We start from the raw sequence: 24,411 nt of genomic DNA, 5'->3' as shown, positions 1-24,411 counted from the left end.
TGCAGATGATTTTAATTTTTTAAACTGGTCTGGATGATTATTGGAAGAAAAAAAAATTTCTTATTTTTGGACTATTTTAATCATGATGTTTGTATATTTTTTTTAATTTGTCAATAGCATTGTTTCTCAAAGCAGCAGCAGTTTGAAGGTTTGAAGACAAATACGGGTAATAACATGACTAATTCATTTATGGTCAAATTGAGCCACAAGCAAATACTACACCTTCTTACAGCAGTTCCTCCGCAGCATTGGGTCAATCAATTCTTTTCCACTCATTGCTTGTCTCAAAAATTGCTTCTGTGAGATTTATGTTCTTTTTACCCCCATTACATCTGCCTTTCCATATTGACCTCAATATCAGTCACATAAATGTACAAAAGATGTCACTGGACACATGTAATAGAATAAATTGTTAAGCTACACTGGGGTGTCTAGGGTAATTGAAAATGTAACAGACACAGTTCGGTGTCACTCTATTGTGCAGCCATAAATTGTGGAAACATAAAATTGCAACTTACACCTATTTGTTATTCATTTTGCAGCCTTATTGGAGGGAACAGAAGAGCACAGAGGGTCCCGTGGGGCAAATGTTACACAGGAGTCTGGACATTTGTCTTGATCTGGACCGTGTCAGAGTGAATGTCAAGAGTGGTTGTTTGGTTCCATAGAGAGAATCTAAATGAGATCTATATTGCTATTTTATGCTTATTTAGTATCGTGCCTATTTTCCATTTGCTAGGGGGGTATGTGTGCGTGGTTACACTCTCTACATTGGCCATTGTGTTTTGAGCTACTAAAAGGTGTAATATGTTTTAATTATTATGATTATTAGAATATCTAGTTGTGTGGGTGAATGTGTGTGTGTGTGTGTGTGTGTGTGTGTGTCTGTGTGTGTGTGTGTGTGTGTGTGTGTGTGTGTGTGTGTGTGTGTGTGTGTGTGTGTGTGTGTGTGTGTGTGTGTGTGTGTGTGTGTGTGTGAGCTCAGTGGAAGCTCCATGGCGGCTTTTGTTATCTGAGCTTGGTGCTGAACCAACATTAACCCTTTGAGCATGAAGCAGTAGCTCCATGTTTGTATTATGTACCATCTGTTATGTTACTTCTGTTCTTTACATTTAGGACATTTCTCAAGTCATACATGCGTGCGTACGGCTTTCTGCGTGCTTTTGCCTGTTGCGTGTTTGTGAAGTGAAAAGTGAAAGAGACTTAGAGACTGGGAAAGAGTTGCTCAGTCTCTATTCCAACCACCTCCCTCCAATTTATAGCTCTTGGAGAGAGATCTGTCTGACAAGAGGCCTGTAATTAAAGCCGAGAAAAAAACCCTCTCCAATTGCCTTCTAGAGTTTTTTTTTTTTTTCCTTCCTCTATTTTTTTGGAAGAGTTGAGGGAAGAAAAAGCTTTTCCGTCTCCTTGTCGCACTTCTACACCCCCACCACGCCTCCCACTCTTACAACTTCAGACTTTACCTCCAGGGACCATTGTTAGTGCATAATAAACATCATAAACTAAAAGTTATTTGCTTTTAAGTGGGATAATATTTAGATAAGAAAAACACTGTTAAATGTCACCAGAGTGACTTTTCCCCCCCTTTTCTGTTTTTTTTAACTGACTTCAGCCTGAAGCATCTCATGCATGAACACTCGTGTAGCAGTTTGTGTCATCACCATGTTGGCCACATACCACTACACATTATAGACTGACATTAAACCCTGTTGATTGATCTGAAATTATGGTCTGACTGCCTTTTACGTTTAAATTTGACAGCTAATCAATGCCTCCATCAATAATCCCTCCATCCAAAAACCCTGAGGCTACTGAGCTACAGCTAGCAGGTCTTTGGGTTCAGTAATATATTAGCGGTAAGGTCCTTTGACACCCATTTATGTTTCCCTGAATTGTTTTATTTATTTCCCAAGATCTGAGAGATTTTTGTAGGCACTTTTACATTCTCAAACTCCATACTTGCCTTTCTAAACACAATATTACACTTAAAGTATACATACAATACTTCATCAAGCAGAAGTTATTTCAAATTGAATTGTCTGTGTCAGCATAATGTAGTTTTTTATGCTACAACATTACATTAGAACACATACAACAGAAGTGATGTTTGGATGAATAGATACTCACTCATACTCCCACCAAAGACTTTCAACACAAATACTTGACAATGGAAGCCTGTGATACAATAGTTACTAGACTGCAGTGCTATAGCGATACTTTCCATAATGTCTGTTGGTGCTTGAAGTCTCAGTCTGAGCTTAATTAATGAATGTATTTGTGCTGTTTCAGAGAAGAAGCCTTTTTTAATTCATGTGCCTGTTAGCAGGGAAGCATAGTTACACAAATATCTTTGTGTCCTTGCTGGCACTCTAAAACCACATCAAAGTCTACACCATTGTTCACTGCACCTTGACTCTGACATGTTTATTTCATTAATTTGCACGGAGCTCCTAAGACATGGCATCTTCCCTCATGCAGACTTTTGCTCATTTAAGCAATGGTTCAAAAGTACACTTCCAGAGAAAAGTTCCCACCAATTAGAAAGGCTGGGATGGTTTAATCAGTGACCTGTTTCGTCTAGCTTTCTTTTTGTGTTGTACATTCTCCTTCGCTGACTGCCTTTTTTAACTGACCTGACATCGCCACAAGAGAACAAAAGGGCATTGAAGATGCTTTTCACAAATCTAGAGCTCTTTCTGCAGCCTGGTGAATCAAAAGATCCAGCAAGACTCCTTGGGGAGCACAAGGCTCTGCCCAGGTAACCCGTCTGAGCGCTTGTCTGGAAGGAAACTGTTTATACATCAACAGATGTTGAAATTGCACTGTGGGGCCATTGTCAAAATGTTAAATCGTGCATGGAGATGTATGATTATTTTCAGAAGCAACAACGGTGCTCTCGGCTGTCTCAGTGTTTTTTATCAGCGTGAACATGGGATTCCCATTCTAATACTGCAAATGTTCCAGTCAAGCCCGAAAGTCTTTTACAATCAAGCCCTGATGGGTAGGAAACAGTTAAAAGCTGCTTATAGAGTGAGCGTTTAGTCTGCCATGGAGGACCTGCGCAGCCAGTCCACTGAAGCAGGACTAGCCCAGTGACTGAGCCGAGCTGGCCGGCTGCCAGGAGCGCCCCACGCTGCAGACAATACCCACCTGTGTTAGGCAGAGGAGGGGGTTGGTGTGTGTGTGTGTGTGTGTGTGTGTGTGTGTGTGTGTGTGTGTGTGTGTGTGTGGCTAGTTATTTTGCGCTCAAACAGTCACAGTGGCTCCTCCCCCCCCCCCCCCCCACTCTCCGTCCTCTAGCTCTCCAAATGTCTATCAACAGGCTCCAGCTCTTGTTTTGGCTCATTGTGTTGGACACTGATGTTTGAAAGCAAACTCGGAGATGAAAATGGAAACTCGTTTTTCAGATGACGAGGGCTTTCAAATGGACAGAGGGTCTATTGGTTGCTTGTGTGCATGTTTGTTCAAAGGACACCCCCTTCACCAGCGCCAGACACCCCCCAGTTGGATCCCAGCGACCCCTCCACAAACGTGCCGGAGGCCAGAGGGGTGAGGGGAGGGAGGTAAGGGGGTCCCTAGGGGTCTTTACTCTCTGGTTACTGCAAAGAGGCTGCCACTGCCAGAGGGTCGCTATGGCAACGCTATTTGATTCCTACAACAATGCCAGAGCACCACTCCCCCCTCCATCCTCCTCCATTTCTGAGCTCTGCACACACATTTACAATCGCGGCCTCTGTGATTGGAAGATTACGTCGGGGATCACGACAAAGTGGCCGTAGCCGTAGTTGATTCAAAAGAGACTAACAATGCCCATGTGAATTAAAAGCTAATTTATGTGTAATTAACATTTTGTCTGTAAATGAATTAAAATCTCATAATTAATACCATTATTATAAATCCTGATTATCATAATAAATATAATCTATTATCCATCATTGAATTAAAAACCAAAGATACTGCGTTGAGACAATGCATGGATTCTGTTCTTATCTCGGCCAAACTGGGATTTTTATATGATTGGAAGATGAGAATCCTTTAACAGTGTTAATGGAAATGAAGATGACATCGGACAGAAGTTGAGCATATCTGATACATTGCAACCTCTTGTACTTGTCAGATCAACAACTTGATGAAGATTTATTGTACAGCAGTGAGGCAGTTACCAAGGCACTTTCTGGCTGAATTAGAGCCATACAATAAATACTGTAGTTTATTTATGGGCATCCAACTCAAATAGGAATTTGCTATAAAAGATTAGATTAGAATATAGATTAGATTTGCTGTTAAATTGTTGTAGAGAATTACTCCTGAAACTATTTTAATGAATGTCTCCTAGTAGTACTATTACACTTCCTTTCAGATTAAGCAAAAAGGATATTTTTAGAAGCTCTCCTCTGATGCTGATTGGAGTATAAAGCCAGGTGCTCAATCACACGCCAAACCCTTGAACTGTAATAAAACACAGCTAGTAACATGTTAGCCTGCTTGGGATGAGAGAGAGAGAGAGAGAGAGAGAGAGAGAGAGAGAGAGAGAGAGAGAGAATCTTTTTGTGGCTGTTACACCAGAGACAGTCATTCCACTGACAGTATAAATGTTTATTGGTGGATAGGGCCGCGAGAAGAAAGATGTCAAGACATGAAGTCTGCCTTTTACAAAGGCTGTGTATGTGTCTTCCTGTGCCTATCTCAGAATAAAGAACATAGAGGAAAAGTACTCTTTGCCGCTTGATTGTCTGAGACAGCATGTGTACTATATGTCGTCGAGAGCAGTCATTTCTCGCCATGAGATTGCATTGCCTAGCAGTGCCTGTGAGTGTGTTTGTTTGCATGTTTCACTGTTAAGAGACATGCTAGGGCTGCTGAGGGATTAATGCTATTGTGCCTTAGCCTTGTACAATTATATTCCTTGTCGACACACACAGTGCTTCTGTACACAAATTTGAATTTTACAACTGTATTTTGAAAGACTAACATTTCATATTGTACTCTTTCAGTTTTTAAACAGCTGATAAAGCAGTGCTTGATGTCTTCCAGGTGTCCAAATTCATTTACATGACATGTCTACTAACTACTTGTATCAAGCCAGTTAGATGTTTATCCCCCTTGTGAGCTGATGAAACATAATTGCTAGTGGTAATTTGCTCTCAGAAAATGGGACGAACAACTAATTTGAAAGATTTGCTGCTGTGAAAATCAATGGGAAAACATTGAGCATGCTAAACAGAAAATACTACTGCCATATGCCTGCAACACATCCTATGGTGTGCCCAGTGCCTAGCTCCAGGATACGGGCAGGAAATGCCATATTGGCCTCCCAGGACAGTGAGATCACTGGCTGGGCCCCCAGGGTGTGGACACATGGTCCCAGACTGCCTCATTCTCTGTCTCGGTCCTTTGTCCTCCTGCTGACATGACAAGCTGTATACTTCTAAGAAGTCTTTTGAACCTTTTCATCAAGGCTTTCACCTTTAGGATTGATGTCTTTCCTTTGATTGGCTCTTCTTGCCCAAATACAAAGATAAAATGCTGGAAGGTTAACAGTGAAATGATGTCATGCATGAATACAATACACCTGTGGGTAATGTGAAGATTAAAAGTATCCAAGAGCCAGAATAGAGAGAGCAATTTTCCTAATCACAGCCAATTAGAAGGACAGCTTGTTGCTTCTTACTACATGTTCAGATTGAAGCCAAGGAGTATTGCCTATATCTTGGCTATAGCTGGATGGCCCTTGCTGGCCAAGCAGGGTCCCTTTTTAATATGATTAAGACGGATTATGGCGTTGTCTGCACATCAAAAGAGCCAGGACCAATTATCACCCCTGCCTTTCAACACGACAGCCGCTCCTCCTCCCTCCCCGCAAACGTAGAAAGAAAAGGAGAGAGCAGAGCCCAGGCGTCTTGTAACACTCCAGAAGCCCCATGCTAATGGATGGATTCATCATTCATTCAGGCCTTTCATGTACAGTATTAAGCAGTGATGGTGCACAGTTGCCAGCGCTTTGGCTAGTCCCTAAAATAGATTGAGCGTCAGAGCTAATTATCCCGGTCCCAGAGGCATGTACAAACAGGTTCGTATGACAGAAAATGTGGCAAGCTCTAAGGCAGTCGAAAAGTGTAGAAAACTGAAAACAAGCATTCGGTGCCTGCAGGTGATGTTTGTGAATATTTATCTTTTTATATTTTGCAGGTTTTTAAATTTTTCCGCATGCTGTTAATCGAGTTGTATGCAGGGTAATGGTAACGACAGTTGGCTTTGCTCCGTTTTGCTTAGGTTCCCATTACCATAATCCCCCGTCAGAGCGGGTCTTCTATTCGCCCTTTGTGCTGTCTGTGCTCATGACAGGAAACCAAATGGATGTGGATAAAAGTAGTCCCCGTGCCCCCACCCTCCCCATCTTACAACACTTACACACACACACACACACACACACACACACACACACACACACACACACACACACACACACACACACACACACACACACACACAGCTTTACCAAATTACTCTCATAGTTTCACTTTTCTCTAAAGTGCCAAAGCTTAAGCGCTTGAACAAAGGTGCCCCCTGGATCCCTACCACCCATCAAAGGCAGAGTTGGAGTCAACCCAGAGTCCCGTCAGGAGTCAAATGAAGCCATTAAAATCCCTTTTTCCACTGCCCTGACATTCACTTTTTTCCTTTGTGTGCAGCATGGAGTTCTCGCCTGCACAGAGAAGGCGACACATAGCTCTTGTCGCAACTCAATGAACTCTTTTACAAATACTGGTATGCCCTGTTTTTCTTTGTAATAATTGCGTGGCCTCAGTGTAACACAGATATCTAAAAAGTGTCAATTAACCGCTCTGTGAAATGTCAATTTATTGCTTATTGCACACACACACACAACTAGATATTCTAATAAGAGGAGACAAGCTTGTCAGCATGCGGGAGATTTAAAAGACAAGAACAATGCTTTGAGGAATGTAGATTGTTTAAAGTAAAGGTTCGACCTGGTTTGACCCCATTGGTAACCTAGAAAGGTGTACTGGGATGCCTCAGTGGACAGCTCTTTAGTAATTCTTCAAAAACCACTTACCTGTGCATTTGTTTTTTTCTTTTTGTTTACTTTTGTCTGGGTAGCCTAAACCAGCAGCACAGAGTAGAGCTGTTACCTGCCTGTGAAGATAATTATGCTCTATGTTCTGAGCTAATTCCAATGGGCAGACCGCTCCTCGTATCGCTGCACCACAGCTGGTCTCAGCATGTGCACTTCCAGCTTTCCTGCAGTGCTTGGTTTAATCACAGAACCTTTGCAAGCCACTGCCATGAATTTCCAATCCACTTGGGTGTGTGCCGCTTGTGGATTTACGCCTGTATTGTGTTTATATGCAGGAACATGTATGTATATTAAATGCTTTGGGTATACGAGTAAATCCATAGCAACCATGTCAGCACAACTGACATCACTGTGGGCGATTAGCAGGTGAACACTCAATCACAATCCCCACAAGCATGTAAACAAGGGCTGTAGTGGCCTCTGCGCACTACATACTACAGTCCTGCCTTTTGGCTAACCTGCAGTCTGCAAGGGCAGCATTAATAATTTAACCAAACACTCAGACGTGATGGAGCGGACAAGGAAGAAGCACTCTGGTTGAGAGAGGCTATTAAATATGAAAACTATTTGTGGTGACTAATAGTATTTTTGTTTTCCTAGAGCTTAAAGTCTCATGTACTGTAGCATCTCTTCTCCCAGCCAGCGAGAAAGGTAAATTGTTTGATCAGAACAGATTAGGCTGGAAGTGACTGCAGTCTGGTTCTAAATTGACTCTCTGTTTGCTATTACTGCGTGGCCTACATGGTTCCATCTGCTGCGCATTGACTTTACCCCAAATTTAAGAGTTGCAGTTAATATCTTTTACTTTAGTTTACAGTTTTTATCTGTGCTGGTCATAACTAATCTGCTTTACTGAAACAAATATGTCCCAACAGATGTGTTCTGTATTGAACACACACACACACACACACACACACACACACACACACACACACACACACACCCGAACACCACACAAACACAGCGGACAGCAGCTACTTGTATATTTATACATTCATAGGGTGCTGCTGCATGCTCCATGAAAAACACACAACCATACATACATACACACCCACACACACACACACACACACACACACACACACACACACACACACACACACACACACACACACACACACACACACACACACACAGGGGCCTTATTCTTGTGTCAGGGATTAGATGGGTTCAGGGCCAGTGTGCCCCTCTGGTTGCAGCTCCCTCCTGAGTGTGGTGTTTGGGTGGGTTGGCGGGGTGTGCATGAAACCCTCAGGGGGAAATACTGCACAGCACACAAATCATTACTGCTCATCAGTTGCTGCCACTCAGCCACTTATTTACTCAACGCCTTGGTTTGGCTGAGACGTGGATACACACACAGACACACACACACACACACACGCACACACACTTACTGTACCGAAACATACCTCATTATACATCAGGTTTGTAGGGAAGAAATCGAGAAACACTATTGTTTGGGGAGGTTTTTTTTTTGTGAGCGTCGATATGGGTCAATAGCTGGAGCTGAATACACACAAATTCATCATAACTTCAGAGTCTGTTCTCAATAAAGTTTTCACAACTGATATCAGTGTGCAGTTTTCATTTAGCAGAAGACTGTCAAGTGAGCCTCGACATGACAGGAAAGTGTTGCTTCAGCGATACACGGGCCCCCTATCCAATACCTCTCCGGTGAATTATTTATGACCGCTATACCACGTAAGCTATATGTAGCATATTAAATACATAATCCTCTCATCTTTTATTGATGCTCCTTTGATGAAAGCCTAGCTGATAAGATTGATAAGAGAGAGGTTAATATGTAGGTCAGTAAGCAGATCTTACTGCCACATTTGAGCCAATAGTGATGAAACTTACACCCAAACCTATTGGTGAAGTTTGCTTCAGAAGTGAGGACTGGTGGGGGGTAACTCGGAGCAGATTGCTCTGGAAGAGATTACGTCTGCTTATGATATACTGTAAACACTTGCACACAAGCCGGTCATGCTCAGTGGTTGTCTGTTTACACACCTTGGCTGACACTTGAGAGGGAATTTCAGCTGCGCTCTGATCAAATCTGCCACAGCAGTCTGTGTCAAGTGCTCATGGTCTCTGCTTCCTGTGTTTTTATTGTGAGGGGGACAGATAGATACAGACAGAAAGGTGGGAGGGTGGGGGCTCTCTTTGATGGGCTAAATCTCTTCCTTTGTGGTCGGTTATACGCGCACACACTCACACGCACAGAAACACACGTGCAATGATCACATCACACACTAGAGTTAAGATACAATCCGTCAGTGTACAGGAAATGGGATTCGTCTATACAACTCGCTGAGACGCACCGGGAGTTGCACAGATAGCACTGTTTTGTCAGTTGAGGACCGCCAAATTGATTCTGATAATATGGTATAATTGGAGCAGGCAAATGAGCCACTACCGAAGAAACAAGTAATATCTTCTTCTGTTGCTCTCATTCAGAAGTTCAAACACAAACTCTCAAACCCAGTATCTTAAAACCTATAAATACATCTAAAGCAGTTACAGCTAGTTAGTGAACCTAGTTTCTTTGGCATAACCGGTATTTACTTCACAAATAAAAACTGAGCTCCCAAATAGACACACACCCACTACGTCCTCTTTGATTTTGGCCTCAAGACCATCACTAAGACTTACAGTCAGTGTCTGTTAGCGAAAAGGACAAGGGGACATTTTCAGCTGTTCAATCGCTGGTTTTGCCTTTTAACATCATGTCATCAGAAACATTTTGTCTGTAAATATAGATAATGGAGGCTTGAATTAACACGCACGCTATATTGCATACTGCGATATTGTTGGAAAAATGATTGGACAGTGAGAAATGATACCCATTGTGATTGAGTCACTCCGTGCTTTTGTGGCTGCTGAGATGCGAGGCTTTTTTTTTTTTCTTTTCATTCAGCCCTTATCTAAGCCAGACTGATTGAGGCCACATAGCCATAATTCTCGTTGTAAACAAATGAGACCATTTTTTTCCCCTTCTCTCTCTTGAGATGCGCACACAAACAACGCAGTGAGTGACATTCACCTCGCCGTGTCTTCCTGATGTCTTGACTGCACAACAAAAAACCCATTACTCTGTCTTGTTGCCACATCACTGCGCCTCTTCCTCACCTGCAATATGATCCGCATTAGCATCCACAACAGCCCGGGCAGCTCCAGCTGTCCGAGCCGACAGGACTGAGAGCAGAGATAAGCTCACTCCGTAATGAGTGCGCAGCCTCTGTTGGGCAGGAAAAAGACAGAAAGGGCCTTTCATGCTGCAGTGTAAAATGGGTATCAACACAGGTCACATGCATGTATTTATGTCAGAATCAGTCTCTGTGACCAAGAATGCAGTTTTTTTGAGGATGTGTGGCGATGCGATGCTTTGTTAATGGGTGATATTTATGCCATACTTCACCTCCCATTCATGCTACCAGCACCACAACATCCTCCAAGCTCTATTGTTGTAGTAACACCCTTAGAGACTGGCACAGGCCTCACACTCTGTGGTGGAGCGCGAAGGAAAGAAAAGCCGGTTGCAGTGGAACAAAGGTGCAAACAAAGAAGTGTAATGGTTGAACAGAAGTGGACGGGCTGTGTGAAAATGAATGTGTGAAAAGTGAGACCTGCTGAATGAAACAGCAGACGGTCCCAAAGGAATGAGGGAGTGAAAAGGAAGGGAGAGGATCAAAAGATAGCAACAGCACAAATAACTTGCTGCGAGTCATTCTGCTCTTAACTCGGATTTGGGTGAGTTTTACACACTCATTTGGCACCAGTCACTGCCTGTCTGCCCCAGCCTGGTGAGTTCTGGGGTTGAACAGAGACAGGTAGGTCCCTCATTTCTGCACTTAATGCAGTGAGCAGAAAATATTCTTCCTCCTCACCCAAATTGATTTTTAATTGCCTGTTCTGTGGGTTGTTTGACAGGACACATGAACAGAAAGAGATTACGTGAGGGTTCAAACTCTGAATTGGAACCCAGGGTATGGCTTTTTAGTTTACATTGCCAACCCAAGTTTTGGTCAGTCATTTCTTGGTTATGGTTTAAAGGTATTAATGTTTGGCAACTGAAATATCAGTGGACTGACCGGGGAATTGGCCTATGTCTGCAGGCTGGAAGTGGGAGGGTGATGCAAGTGGACTTTTGTTACAAACCGAGTACTTCCTTCCAGAAAAAAAGATGCTTTCATGACTTCAAAGGGAGCTTGACAGTCTTGTACACTACAGTAATAATATCTAAGAGACCTTCCTTTATGCCGCACACAGCCTCTTCATTTTGTAATCTAACTATGCCCCTGGTGCAAACACTTAACCCCTGTAACCACACTTAACTCCACCATTATTACTGTACTGCCTTCAGATCACGTTCCCCCCCTGAGCCCCTGCTTCTCCAAGTTGCCCTGGATATTTTGTCCAGAGTTATTTTAAGTTTTTTTTTTTTTTTTTTTTTTTTGGACGAGTAACATCCGGTTTCAAGTAAAATAGTAATTGAGTCTCCCTCCCAGTGTTGGCTTGAAGGCTTTGATCTCCTGTGCTCCAGTGTTAAATGGTTTTCTCCAAATCGCTGAGAACATGCAGCGACTGGCTGCTCTTTTATCAGCAGCCCGCTAACAGCACCTCCTCACCAACCACTTTGAAGCCACAAACAACTTACTCCGAAAAGAACAAAAAAGAGCAAAGGATGAGAAGTCCTGCATATACGTTCTCCTTATATAGGTCTGTTTGTAAGAGTAGGTGTTGTGTTTCAGGTTAAAGGCAGAAAGCTCTTGTCGAGTGATTTGTGAGGGATAGGATACAAATTGGAGACTGATTTCGTCTTTTTCAGAGGAAAATAATTTATGTTTACTTGACAATAATTGGCCAGTGTAATAGTCTATAAATGTTTATTGGGACTTTGAAAGGGGGTGACTCAGCTTTCTTGTTGTAATTAGAAGAATTTGCATGCAGATGCTTATCTTAACAAGGGGAGAAATTGAGATAGTTTGAAATGTTTTTGTGTCTGGGGCTGGTAATTGGCAGCAAGCTTATCAGAGGCAGATTGGCCACACTTGACCGCTCAAAGGAGGCTGAGCCAGTGACTGTGATCTACTGAATGGCTGGATGACCTCTAGTAGACTAGTCCAATGTGCACTGCACTTTCATCCCCAGCTCTGAAAGTTAAGTGCAGCACACCGGATGCTGCACTTAACTGTTACCACCCTGAGTGGGAAATTGTACTGTACACAACCCATTCACTTCTTTTCTCTTGTGATTAAAAGAGAAGGGGCACAAAAATGACAAAATGACAGCAGTCAAGGTTGAAATAGGCAAAGACCCAGACTTTGAAATCCAATGCTGATAAATTGCTGAGTATTTGACTTTGCAAGGCATGCTGGATTATATTGATTCCCCCCCGTATGTGTATGTGTGTTTGTGTGAGTGAGTGTGATAGCAAAAAACCAGGGGCAAAGAGAATGCAATATTGTGTTTCATTAAAAAATCTATAAGATATCTCATTACAGCCACATGATTTTCTTTAGTATCGGGGTTAGTGGGGACGGGGTGGAGCTGGTGGGTGGCGAGATGAATGTGCTTTCCTGTCTTAGATGACTATCTCATCTGTTGTTGTTCATGGAGAAAGGAGGAACTCGGCTCAATCTGCCCAGTATGTCGACTACTTCCTGGCCATGTTTGCCCACTGCTTTCTGATTTTACAACCATATCGGATAACCTTGCATTGCAGAACTAAAAAAAAAAAAAAAAACGTCAACAATCACAAGGTCTAAAGTCAATTTTTCCTATCGATTACTGGTATCACTTAACTTATTTACGGTATTCAAATTCTGATTTATTTGAATGATACTATAATGTCTTATCATCAAGTGTGTCACATCAGCGTTTTTAAGACTGAACATCGCTGTGTGTTGTTTCCTGGCAGTATTTTAAGTGTGTAGTTTGTCACAGAACCTGAAGGTTCATTTTAAAGAGCATTTGGCTCAAAAGCAGCAGATAATGGCATCTCCTGCCATAGTGAGATTTTTAGGAGGCTTTCTCCAACAAATGGAAAAGGTTAGTCCAATTCTCAAATACTGACATTAAGTGATGGTTTTAACCTTTTGTCTGACTGCTCCGTGGGTATCCCTTTAAGCCCAAGAAACATGCTGTTTTTGGCTATTTTGCTTTCCAATTATTCACCGCGAGGCGGTATTTTTGACGGTCTCTCACACTGTACCCACGCACCATCTCTAAACCAGCTCTCACAGTATGCTCGTCTGGGTTGCTGTCGTCTCAGCGGGCCAATCCTTCACCGTGGGTCCATGGGGAGTCTGATAAGAGGGGGAATTTGAGCCTCAATCAGTGCTGGTTAATTATCACAAGCAGGGGAGGTGAGAGAGGTTTCCCTGTCTACCCAATCCCTCCTGGATCTCTGTCTCCCTCTCAGACATACTCATCTGTTGGAAGCTCTCTTTCATTCCATTGTTCAAGTGTTATTTCCCCCATTTTGGTGTGTCCATATATTTATGCTCAGTCATACTAAAGATAATGGAATAGCCATTGTTTTTTTTTTACTTTCAAGATGAGTTTAATTATTTGACACATTTTGGTGGCCTTCACTTTGATTATTTTTTAATGTATTAATTTACATCATTGTTTATACCCCCCATGTCAGCAGTGGATTTATAATTTGTTTTGTTTCGATTTTGTTGCATGGAGTTCATAGATGATACCTTGCTTTTGGGGGAATAGTATAATTTTTCCTATTCATATATATTTTGTACGTCCTTTCAGTTTTAATGGTTGAATAGTGACAGTAGCCTGGATTAGCCCAGTTACCAGGTGTCAGTAAAAGTTTAATTAAGAGTTATGTGTTTGTAATGTCACTATTTCATTATTAAGGACACATTTTGATTAAATATCCTGTTTACATGCACAGCCATGGCCGAGGAATACAAATATGCACATTTTAGAAACATGGGCTCCAAATGTAATTGTTGTAAACGTTAATGAAACATTTATGCCACACTAATGAGTGCAGAGCATGACTCACTTGGCATTGCAGGGCTATTTCCCTGCTTTTTAGAGGAGCCATTTGTTTGCTCAACATTCAGCATGCTATTCGAACTGCATTCAGAGACCTACAATAGGATACATAGGCTATGAGTCTCACTGAATATGCTTTGGTAAGAGAAGTGGTACAATTCACCAAAGGCCAAACAATCCCTGTTATGGCCTTGGAACACCATCACACTGTGGGTGCCTCAGAAGCTCAGCCCAGTTGACAGTTATTTCTACAATACTTTAATCAATCAGTTTCTCTATTTATTGTTTGTTAAATGCCAATCACAGACTTTCAGAATTAACGTGATGCCTTCAGATTGCTCTTTTTTTCCAAACAACAGCCAAAGAAGTGAAGTGTTGAATATTTTTAGCTTACACACTGACCGGTAACAGTTTTACTTTACATACTGGTTTCAATTCAATTCAATTCAATTTTATTTGTATAGCGCCAATTCATAACAGAAGTTATCTCAGGACACTTTTCAAATAGAGCAGGTCTCGACCGAACTCTTTAAAACATTAATTATAGAGACCCAACAGTACCACCATGAGCAAGCACTTGGCGACAAGGGCAAGGAAAAACTGCCTGTTAAAAGGCTTATAACTGTGGTAGGGGCTGCAGCAAGAGTCCTGTCTCCGAGGTCTTCTTGGCCTCCCATTGCAGAACAGGAAACAAGGGCCAGTGTGTGTGGTTGTTGGAAAAACAGGATTAGGTACGCATACATTACACTTTATACAATTGCATGTCACCATTACTACAACATAACAAGGAGAATAAAAATCCTGTCTGCAGTTCTGCACATTGGACATGGTTGTTTAAATTTTATATTTTGCCGGACTCTAAGCATTTGCTAATCCTATTAACCAGCAAATCATTTGAGTAGGATCTATCTTCATCTGATTAAAGAGAGACTGACATTTGTATTAGAATGCCGTTTTCTGGCAGTATTCAAGTGAAACCAAAGCTAATGTCGTTGCAGTGACTCAGCCTCGCCTGTGACCCTGTCATGTTTTCTTCAGGCCTCCAGAGTTTTACAATGGCAGCGAGCAGACAGGATGACAGAACTGTGTGAGCTGAAAAAATTGGATCCCTTCCCCTTTTAATCTGCCAGTTGAGTGGGTGCCAGCGCAGGACAGCCAGTGTGCGCTAGGCACCCCAATCATTTTGTCCATCCCTTTATGGCTTGGCCTCAACCCCCCTCATTTTATCAGCTGCTGTGGGGAACGCTGAGAATACCAGAATCAGTGGGTTGTGGTATCCCAGATCATAGCTACCCCCCTCGGGCATGTCAGGCACTGTTCCTGGCATCAGGTATTAAAAGAATACTTGAGTGGCCACTCTGACAAAGTTCTGGTACAAATTAGGAAAAGAGTGAAAAAGAGATGCATTTTTCTATCATCCAACCTCTCCTTTGTTCTCTTTGTCATTGTGACTCTTAACCTTTAGTTTGCTTTTAATGTTTATCCTTCCAGCCCCGGGTTGGGTAATGAAACACTATGGCACCGGTTCTTACGACCTGTATCTACCGGATGGAATCACAACGCACACAACAGTTTATGTGTTGTTCAAATTTATATAAAATAAAAAAAGCCACGATTTAATGTCAATGACATCATTTTGTGCTTCTTTAAAAAGAAATTAAATCATTTGGGGCGCAGGTAGCGCTTTAGCACTGGTATCAGAAATAACCCAAACGATACCCAACCCTTTTCCAGCCTGATATTTTGTTTTTTCTCAACACCAACAGTTCTCAAGACTAATTTTAAGAGATGAATGGCTTTCATTGCATTGAAAACACTAATCCGTCATAATGAATGTGCCCCCTTCTCCTTTCTTTTATGTTACCTGATAATGAAATGGCTGTCGCCACTCACTTCTTTGATTAATTTCAAGTCAATCCTTGAGGGGTCCTCTGTACTTGTCCTTTGATTACAAAATGACACTTTTTCCCCTTTCCCCCACCCCCAAATACATACATACCTCAAATAAAGAAAGTTAGCTGCAGCTCCCTTTCCTGTTCTATTAAAGACACCTTGTCCCTCCACATTCAGTCTCAAGATCATTGTTATTTCCCTGAGGTGTTTCATGCTGACAGATGGGCTTCAGAAGGGAGTTTGGAGAGATGAAGGACTTGCAGAGAAAGAGACACAGAATCGAGGTATAAAGATGAAATGGAAGAGGAGAGAAGCAGAGGCAACTTTTTCCATTAGTGTCATTAAAGCGACCCTGACGCTGAGGGTGGAAGGACAAACAGTGGAGGGATGGAAATAACATCCCCCCCCCTCCTGTCTCTATCTTTACCTGTGTTGAAGGTTTCCATTCATCCTTGGTGTGCTGTTAATGATTATATTCTCAGCTTGGTGCCTTTATAGAGGTCCTAAAGCTGAGAGATCCAGTGTCACATTATAGAACAGGAATGCAGAGCAAAGAGTGTGATAATCATATACCTAATGTGATGATAATAATATCTGTATCACTCTTTAAAGTTTACCCTTTTCCAGTGGTTGAAAATGCCTGTCAAGTGTTTATTTTTCAGGATGTACAGGATTTCCTTGTCCCTAAATCCAAGCCACAGAAGGGCCTCTGTTGTTGAAAATGCGACTGGTTTCTGAGAGTGGTCTGCTCTGTCTCAAGAGCAACTCAATAAGGAGGGTAGTCAATATGGCTGCTCTCAGATGGTGGGTCAATGAGGGAGGAGGCTTCCTGCTGAGCCAAGGGTAGAATAGGAGAGAACAGGGGGTCTTTGTGTGGAGAGCAGACCCTCACCCACTCCTTTTTACTGCCTTTTCTGGGATATCACACCTAACGTTAAAAGACTGACTTATTCTAATGCGGGTTGGTACAGAGGGAAAAAAAAAATCATCCACAAGTGAGTTATCCAGTTTTTACAAGTTACTGTTCTGTGAACACATTACCTTAATTCACATAGGCTACACCTTACCTTGACAGTAAGCCCTGTAACATCTAAAAATATGCTCTCAGCACTGGCTCAAGATGGGAAATACAGCGCTAGCTCTGTGTCTCCATTCTGTCTCTCATCTCAGAGCGAGAGAGAAACTGGGAGGGAGAGAGCAAGGCAGCATATCAGGGCACCACCTTAAGCTGGGCTCCCAAACCTTTTATGACTGCTGAGCAAAGTGGATTTGGGACAGAGGTAACAGCCCGTACTTATCAAGCAGACAACCTCATTTTCTAGTCCCTTGCTCTCCTCTCCCTGGTCCTCACTGGTTGCCTGGTGTGGTGGTAACTATTTTTCAAAGACAAACGGGGTCTCCCACACTGCTTGGCCACACTTTAATGTGGTTTCTGACACCCCCTCCCTCCTTTAACTCTGCAGCTGTGTTGTTAAAAGACTGCAGTGTTTGACTACTAATAAATTCTGGCATAAAGATGTGCATGTTCTCCATCGCCAACTGTAAGAATTATTTAAGAGAAAATAAATTTGATGCCGGTGTACTTTTGTGTTACTTAATAAAAACGATGACGATCATCCGGACCCATGCATATTGTTTAATACACTCAAGACAGAAAAGTTTCTGTACAAGAGGCAGAATCCCCCATTGTTGTAAAATTCATCTCATCTCTTCTTTTCATTATTTTTGTTTCAGTGAGGTTTGGTTAGATTTTTTCTTTGCACTTTAATGATGTATGGGAACATACGCTCTGTTGAGTTTTCTGTCAATGAACACTTCAGAATACATCAAGAGAATACAGCTTGTTCTGTAGGTGTTCATTAGATAGCCTGCAACTCCCAACCTTGTTAGGTGCCAGAAGTAAACTTTTCCTTGGCTTTGAACCAAAAGTTGAAGTTTAACTTTGATCTATGAAAGCTTTTCTTATGATTTGTAGCCTCTCTATATGCTACAAAGAATAGAAAACAAAGAATGGTCAACAGTTTTGAAGCTTTGAAAGATATTTGGCAGCTGATGCCACTCTTCATATCAAAATATTTGTTTAGTCTGTGCGTAGTAGGTCGAGCATTGATTACACTGTCCCTCCTTCCTGTTATTGGAGTTTGCACTTTGGTCACTACCAGTGGCATCATTGTTTTGCTTTCTTGGTTGTATGTTTGTCTGTCTGCAGGTATTAGTGGTATCAAATAGAGGTTTTGAGGTCATTTTCAGATGAAGATATTGTGAAAAAGTTATTATAAAGTTAAGCTAAATGTAGTTGATCACAAACCAGCCCCTCAGCCTGCCATCAACCCTTCACTCCCCCATGTGCTTATCCCCATCTCCAGTCCCATCTTTTTCTGTTCCCCCTGCCCTGCTCTGCTGACTGTGGATGTTGTCTCTGCAACTGAAAGCAGATGGTTCGCCATTTTGTTCGACAGTAGAGCTGAAGCTAAGCCCTCCCCTACTGCTCCTACGATAGGGATAAAAAGCTGCTATAGGCGGCTGTTTTGGCTCTGATAGAATGCCGCAAGACCTTCAAGCCCATTCAGTTTTCTCCTCAGATAGAGAGCGACTGAAGATGGTCTTTTGACTGGATAAGAGCCAGGCTAGGGCCTGGAAGCTTTGCCCATCCCACACACCCACTGTTCCAGCAGCGTAAAGCAGAGATGATTAAGCATGCCATGGTGCCTCTGGTCTGCAGGACTGACAAATTCCCCCCACTGCTACTCCACTCTGGTCTCTCTCCATCTGTCATGTACACCATCAGTAAAAATACATTTGCTGGTGTTGTCACATTCTGCCCAATATGTATACTAAGCTGCTCTGAATTTATCGATTTCCTGAAATCAGCCGCTAAATTCAGTCAAATATAAAACCACTTGCTTCCTGCTAAGAGTTGTGAGGTGTGTGACGTTGGCTTAGGATAAAGTATATTATTATTATTATTATTACATATATTTTATTACCTGCTTCTTTTCATTCACTTGAATCTCACACCCACTTCTGCGTAAAATATCGTATGTCTGAGCACTTGTGCGGTCTCAGCAAGTCTAGTCTAGCAAGTTTTTGTATCCTGAAATTCTGCTTTACTCGTGTCCAGTCTGTAGCTGCACATTACTGGCAGCAAAATGTGATTTGAAACCTGCCAGATTCACCTCAATAAAATGCTTCAGAGTCACCAAGATCCAACATTGTCCATTAAAGACAGATAAAGGCACTTCTTCCCCCTTTCTCTTTTCTAGTCTTCTCCAACAGTGAATTAGTATGGAGACAATTGCACAGCATAGTTGGAATGCAGTGTTGTCTTACCTTTATTCCCTAATGTGGAAGTGGAAAATATCTTTCTATTCAGTAATTTTCTGTAATTGTTTGTGCTTTCAAGAGAACTAAGTGCACAGAGGACAAGCAACCATATTGCCACCGTAATGGACCACGCATTACATTGCTTCTCTCTGAATCTCACACTAGGGACTTGGCGCCGCAAGGTAGAGAAATTACCTCCTAGTAGTTAAATAGCTGAACCATTGACACAGCATCTCTCTTTCTCTCCTCTTCTCTCCCCCCTTCCTCTCCTGTTCAGTCTTCCTCTCTTTTTGCCTCTTTCTGCTCTCGCTCTCCCCTGGAGACTTGCCATTTCCTTGGAAGAGAGCAGGCATATTTTAAACTGCATTTAACATTCAGCCACTTATTTCACTCCATTCGCTGCATTATTAAAATACCTTCATACCCTCTTAATTATTTTTCTAGCTCTCTTCCATCCCTGCAGAACTGATAATTGGTGTTATTTATCTAAACAATACTACTGTGTGACTCTTAGGGTGGGAGCACTTGAATAATGGATGAGGACAAATGCAAAGCAATTGCACTTACTCTGACTTTGGCGCTATCCATGTCAGTGCGATGTTACCATTTATGCTCGAGGAAAGGAAATGGCAACCGCGTTCCAAAGTGTTTACTCCTTCGCTGCACTCTCTACTTATAATAAAGCAAGACGTGATATTAACTTGCCAGAAAGGCTAGACTGGGTTAAATTTGTCAGTTCCTCTCGTCCAATTCCAGTGGGGCTTGTGGTTTCATAATGAAAAGCCTCTTGGAGTCTCTGGGATAGACTGAGGCCCAGTGGCTGAAAAGATAGAATGAACCAAAAGATGTTTTGCTTTGGAAACATTTCATGGAGTGTTTGGGCCACTTGGATTCCTGTAGTGTCCTTTCATTTTAGCCACCAGCACATTTTGTGTGAGGGACTTTTAAAATGTGCTATTGAAGTTGATGACATCTTTGGAGATGTGTTTTCACTTGTTATGTGGTTGAGCTCAAAAGGCAGCTACAGTATTTAGTTCCATGTATTTCAGATGATGGTCAGCATTTTACAGCTCCGTTGAATCTGAAAAGTATACAATACAAAAATGTTGCACAGTAATTTATACTCATCTATTACAGCAGTTACATACATTTTGCTCATATTTACTAATACATCACAGCAGGTCATGATGAAGCTTTTCGGCATCTGCAGCAAGCATCAAATTTACACTTCCACCACTGTTGGAAAGTAGACACTTGCTGGTATTACAATGAAGTCAATAATATCAGCATTGGTATCAGCCGCAGTGACCATGGAACAGATCAATTGTTCAACAGCAACATGATTCTCATTTGATTTATTGCTCCTCACTGCTCAGGTGATCCTGTTCCACAACGTGCTTGGTGTCGGTGTAGAGCATCCAGCTAAGATCTTTGTTCTCCCCCCCCCAGGTTCAGCAGCGCAGCCCTTCAGCCCCTTCTGGTTCACAGTGGAGCCCCAGGACACACTGGCCATTCGGGGCAACTCGGCATTGCTCAACTGCTCGGCCCACAGCGACTCGGCTACGACGGCGCGCATAGAGTGGAAGAAAGACGGCACCTTCATGAGCCTGGGTTCAGATGAGAGACGACACATTCTTCCCGATGGCTCGCTGTTCTTCAACCATGTGGTCCACTCTAAGCACAATAAGCCTGACGAGGGCACCTATCAGTGCGTTGTCACTATCGACAACCTGGGATCCATTTCCAGCCGCACGGCCCGTCTCTCCGTAGCAGGTAAGGGCTGCCAGATTCACCTAGTTCACAGTTTTTGCCATATCCTGTACTCCTTAACCACCATGGTTAAAAATACAGTTGTAGCTTGTGGCAAATTGTTTTGACAATTCAACATTCGCCCCCAGATTATGGGAATTGGGATAGTAAGTTTTCATTTGTGCTGGTTGATGACACATCTCTCAATGACCATGTGGACAGTATTTGGCTTATTGAGGAATAAAAGTGGTTGGAAAACACACATTTTTCATCATGAATATCATAGATTCTACAAATACCACGTAAAGAACCACTAAACCCCTCTGTCAGTCTTTATTATGTCCTTATTATTGTGTCCTCAGTTTTTAAGAAACAATGTAAGACAAAGTATGTTTTGTAATATAAAAGCTGTCTTTCTTTAACAGTTCTTAATAATGTTTGCGACTACACGCCTACGCTACAAATGGTGAACCACAATAAAATCTATAGGTGTGAAAAGGTTCTGTAGTTGCTGTCCCTTGCGGAGTGTTTTTTGTCCTTTAATTGCTCAACCATTTGTGCTTTCTCTTCTATAAATTCCTTCACTTCGCTGCAACCTGAATGCATTGCCGTACTGGATAAATGCTTGCAAAAGGGTCTGTTTTTTTTTCATTACTAGTCCTACTATGTGACCTTGTTCGGTTTGGGAACAGTCACTGAACAGCAAGTGACGTGGGATTATTAGGTGTTTTGAGTCAAGTCATGCCCCGAAATTCAATTTGCAGCTGGAGGAGCCGCAGAATGCATTTACTGTGTGCTTTCTGCTCAGCGGTGCTCTGCCAGATTTTAAGACGCTCGAGAGAGAGGCCTCTTGTTGACAATGGGATAGTACAGTATAAGCCTCTCGGATACTGAGTGCCTGTGTGAAGTTACTGTCTCACTGTGATTCGGTTTCTTTTCATAGGCGTTTGAATTACAAGTTAATGAGGCAGCATATTTCCATTGCAGAGATTGAGAAGATTTTTCCTCCCTGCCGCAAAGAGTTTAGTTGTCTAACTGTGCATGTGCAACGTGATCTCTCAGACTCCACTCGTCTTGACAAAACTTAAACGCATACAGTAGATACAAGGTGCTTCAGTAGCGAATGGCCAAATATAAGGCGCCTGTATTAATCTGCGAAGTCTCTGACACCAGTGGTCCAGCTTTGATTAATAAAAGACTGCAGTGTAGTATTATAACACCTGATTAGGTGCTTAGCTAAAAATTTTAACATCTGGAAGACCCTGGAGTTGGATTTTGGAGACATATTTACTTATTTTTCTTTCTGCTGCCTCACGTATTGCTGATCCAGCAGCAACAGGGGACAGATATGTGCTTAGTCTAATTCAAGGACTCAAGGTTATTTTATTGTCATTTACTACACAGTACTGTAGAATGAAATCTGGATATAGTTCTCTTTATGCTACTTCTAAAAAAACAAAATAAAAATAGATAAATGAGTCATACAAATACAAAAAATACTAACTTGTATGATGAATTGTTGAGGAATAATGTCTCACTGCCTTTAAGTCTGGTGGTACGGCAGCAGAACAGGCTGTGGTGGGTACTGTCTTTTTAGTGTCATTTGGATGTGCAAATATATACTTAACTACTTTCTGTTAACACGTTTAAGCCATTTTCAGCCTTCACACAAGTTATTGTAGTGTTGATGTAATAGCAGTAACAGTAGACCTCATGGTTGCTATGGCAATTCTCCTGGCTTTAATCATAAAACAGATTGTCAGGTAAACTGAAGAAAACAGAAACACAACAGTTTCTGTGTGGTTTTTTTTGTATGAAAGGAATAAATGACAGTGTGCTTGCACATGTGTGTGCATCTTTAAGTCTTTTCAACCATAGCTGGACAGTAGGCAATCTATTCCGGCGCTTCATCAATATCTGTCACTAAAGCTGCATCGACGTATCATGCAGAAGGGACTTGTTTAGTCCCTGTGCCAAGAAGAGTTCTGCTATCAGGCAGCCTCACAGCCAGTGGGATCTGCCTGGGTCAACCATGATGGGATGTTAGATTCAATCAATTTCTACTTGAAGAGTGGAGCAGGTGAAACCTGTCAGCTATTATAGGCACACAAACGCACACACACACACGCTTACACACATGTCACATGGAAATTCATAGACATTAAAGCTTCGACCATTGTGCACATGCAAGTGTTGAACACATTAAGCTATTGCATTTATGGTTCTACTTACACACATACACACACATGCACAACCACTGATGTATCTCCAGCTGGCTGGCAGGTGGCCAATAAAAAGGTTAATTGCGGTGTAGAGCGAGCAGGCCATTAGGCCGCCATCAGACCCAGGAACGACTGTGCAGGCAGGGGCGGAGTGGGCGTGACCTCTCAGATGTAATGACGGAATGAGTCACGGGTGGCTAGCGTGGCAGAGAGCATATCTGACAAATACCAGGGCAATATCTGGGATTGATTGCTAGGAGACGTGCAGCTCATTCTTCTCAAGGAAACACCTCCACTTCCACACATCATCACCATCGCCGCCATGGCGCTTCGATCCTCAGCTTTGGCTCTTTGTCTTACCAGGCTCCCGCTCTCCCCAGGTTTTTATTTTTTAATAATGTTCAAATTAATTGATTAATTGTTCTAGTCAGTTTTAAAGAAGATTTAAAGAAATAATTGGATGGTTCCAGGTCCTCAAATGTGACCCGTTTTTCTTGAGATCTATATATATATATTGTATATTGTATATTCTAGTAAATTGAATATCTTTGGGTTTTGACTGTTGGTCGGACCACCACATTTTTTCTGATGTTTTACGGAATGCAGGAAATAATCAGCTGATTAATTGATAATTAAAATTACTTTAGTGACTGTGACTGTAATTTGTGATTATCTTTTACATCGACTGCATATCTAATTAATTAGTTAAAGAAATTATTAAAATATTAATGATACAACAATAGATTATGAAAACAAAATCATTAGTGCAGTCAAATTTCACTAATCACACATATATATACACCGTATACTGTTAACCACTATTAAAATAGTTTTTTAGACATGTATTATTTACCACTATTACCAGCTGTTTTAGCCTTTTTTTTTTGTGTGTGTGTGTGTGTGTGTGTGTGTGTGTGTGTGTCAGATAGTCAGATACTGTGGAGACACAAGCAGACTATGAAAAAAGAGAGGTGGCCTAGTGGAACCCAATCTTATGTATTCAGTTTGAGTCTCTGTAAGAGAAAAGGAGGGGGGAGAAAAATTATAGGGCAGAGAGCGAGTGAGCGAGCGGTATACAGCATTGATAGCCAGGAC

General features: G+C 42.0%; 1 protein-coding gene across 13 annotated transcripts in view; it reads left to right on the top strand.

The window, feature by feature from the left end:
* The window catches only part of neo1a (neogenin 1a), a 155,072-nt gene that overhangs the window by 37,633 nt on the left and 93,028 nt on the right, over nucleotides 1–24,411 (top strand). For all 13 annotated transcript variants that reach the window (XM_051378356.1, XM_051378353.1, XM_051378350.1 and 10 more), the window contains exon 2: nucleotides 20,795–21,118. In XM_051378356.1, coding sequence (XP_051234316.1) covers nucleotides 20,795–21,118 — 324 coding nt within the window. The remainder of the gene's footprint in view (nucleotides 1–20,794; nucleotides 21,119–24,411) is intronic.

The sequence above is a fragment of the Dicentrarchus labrax genome, unplaced genomic scaffold (genome assembly GCF_905237075.1).
Source record: "Dicentrarchus labrax unplaced genomic scaffold, dlabrax2021, whole genome shotgun sequence".
In the NCBI taxonomy this organism is placed as follows: domain Eukaryota; kingdom Metazoa; phylum Chordata; class Actinopteri; family Moronidae; genus Dicentrarchus; species Dicentrarchus labrax.
Note: the sequence above shows the minus strand (reverse complement) of the source record. Positions and strands in the feature narration are given on the sequence as shown.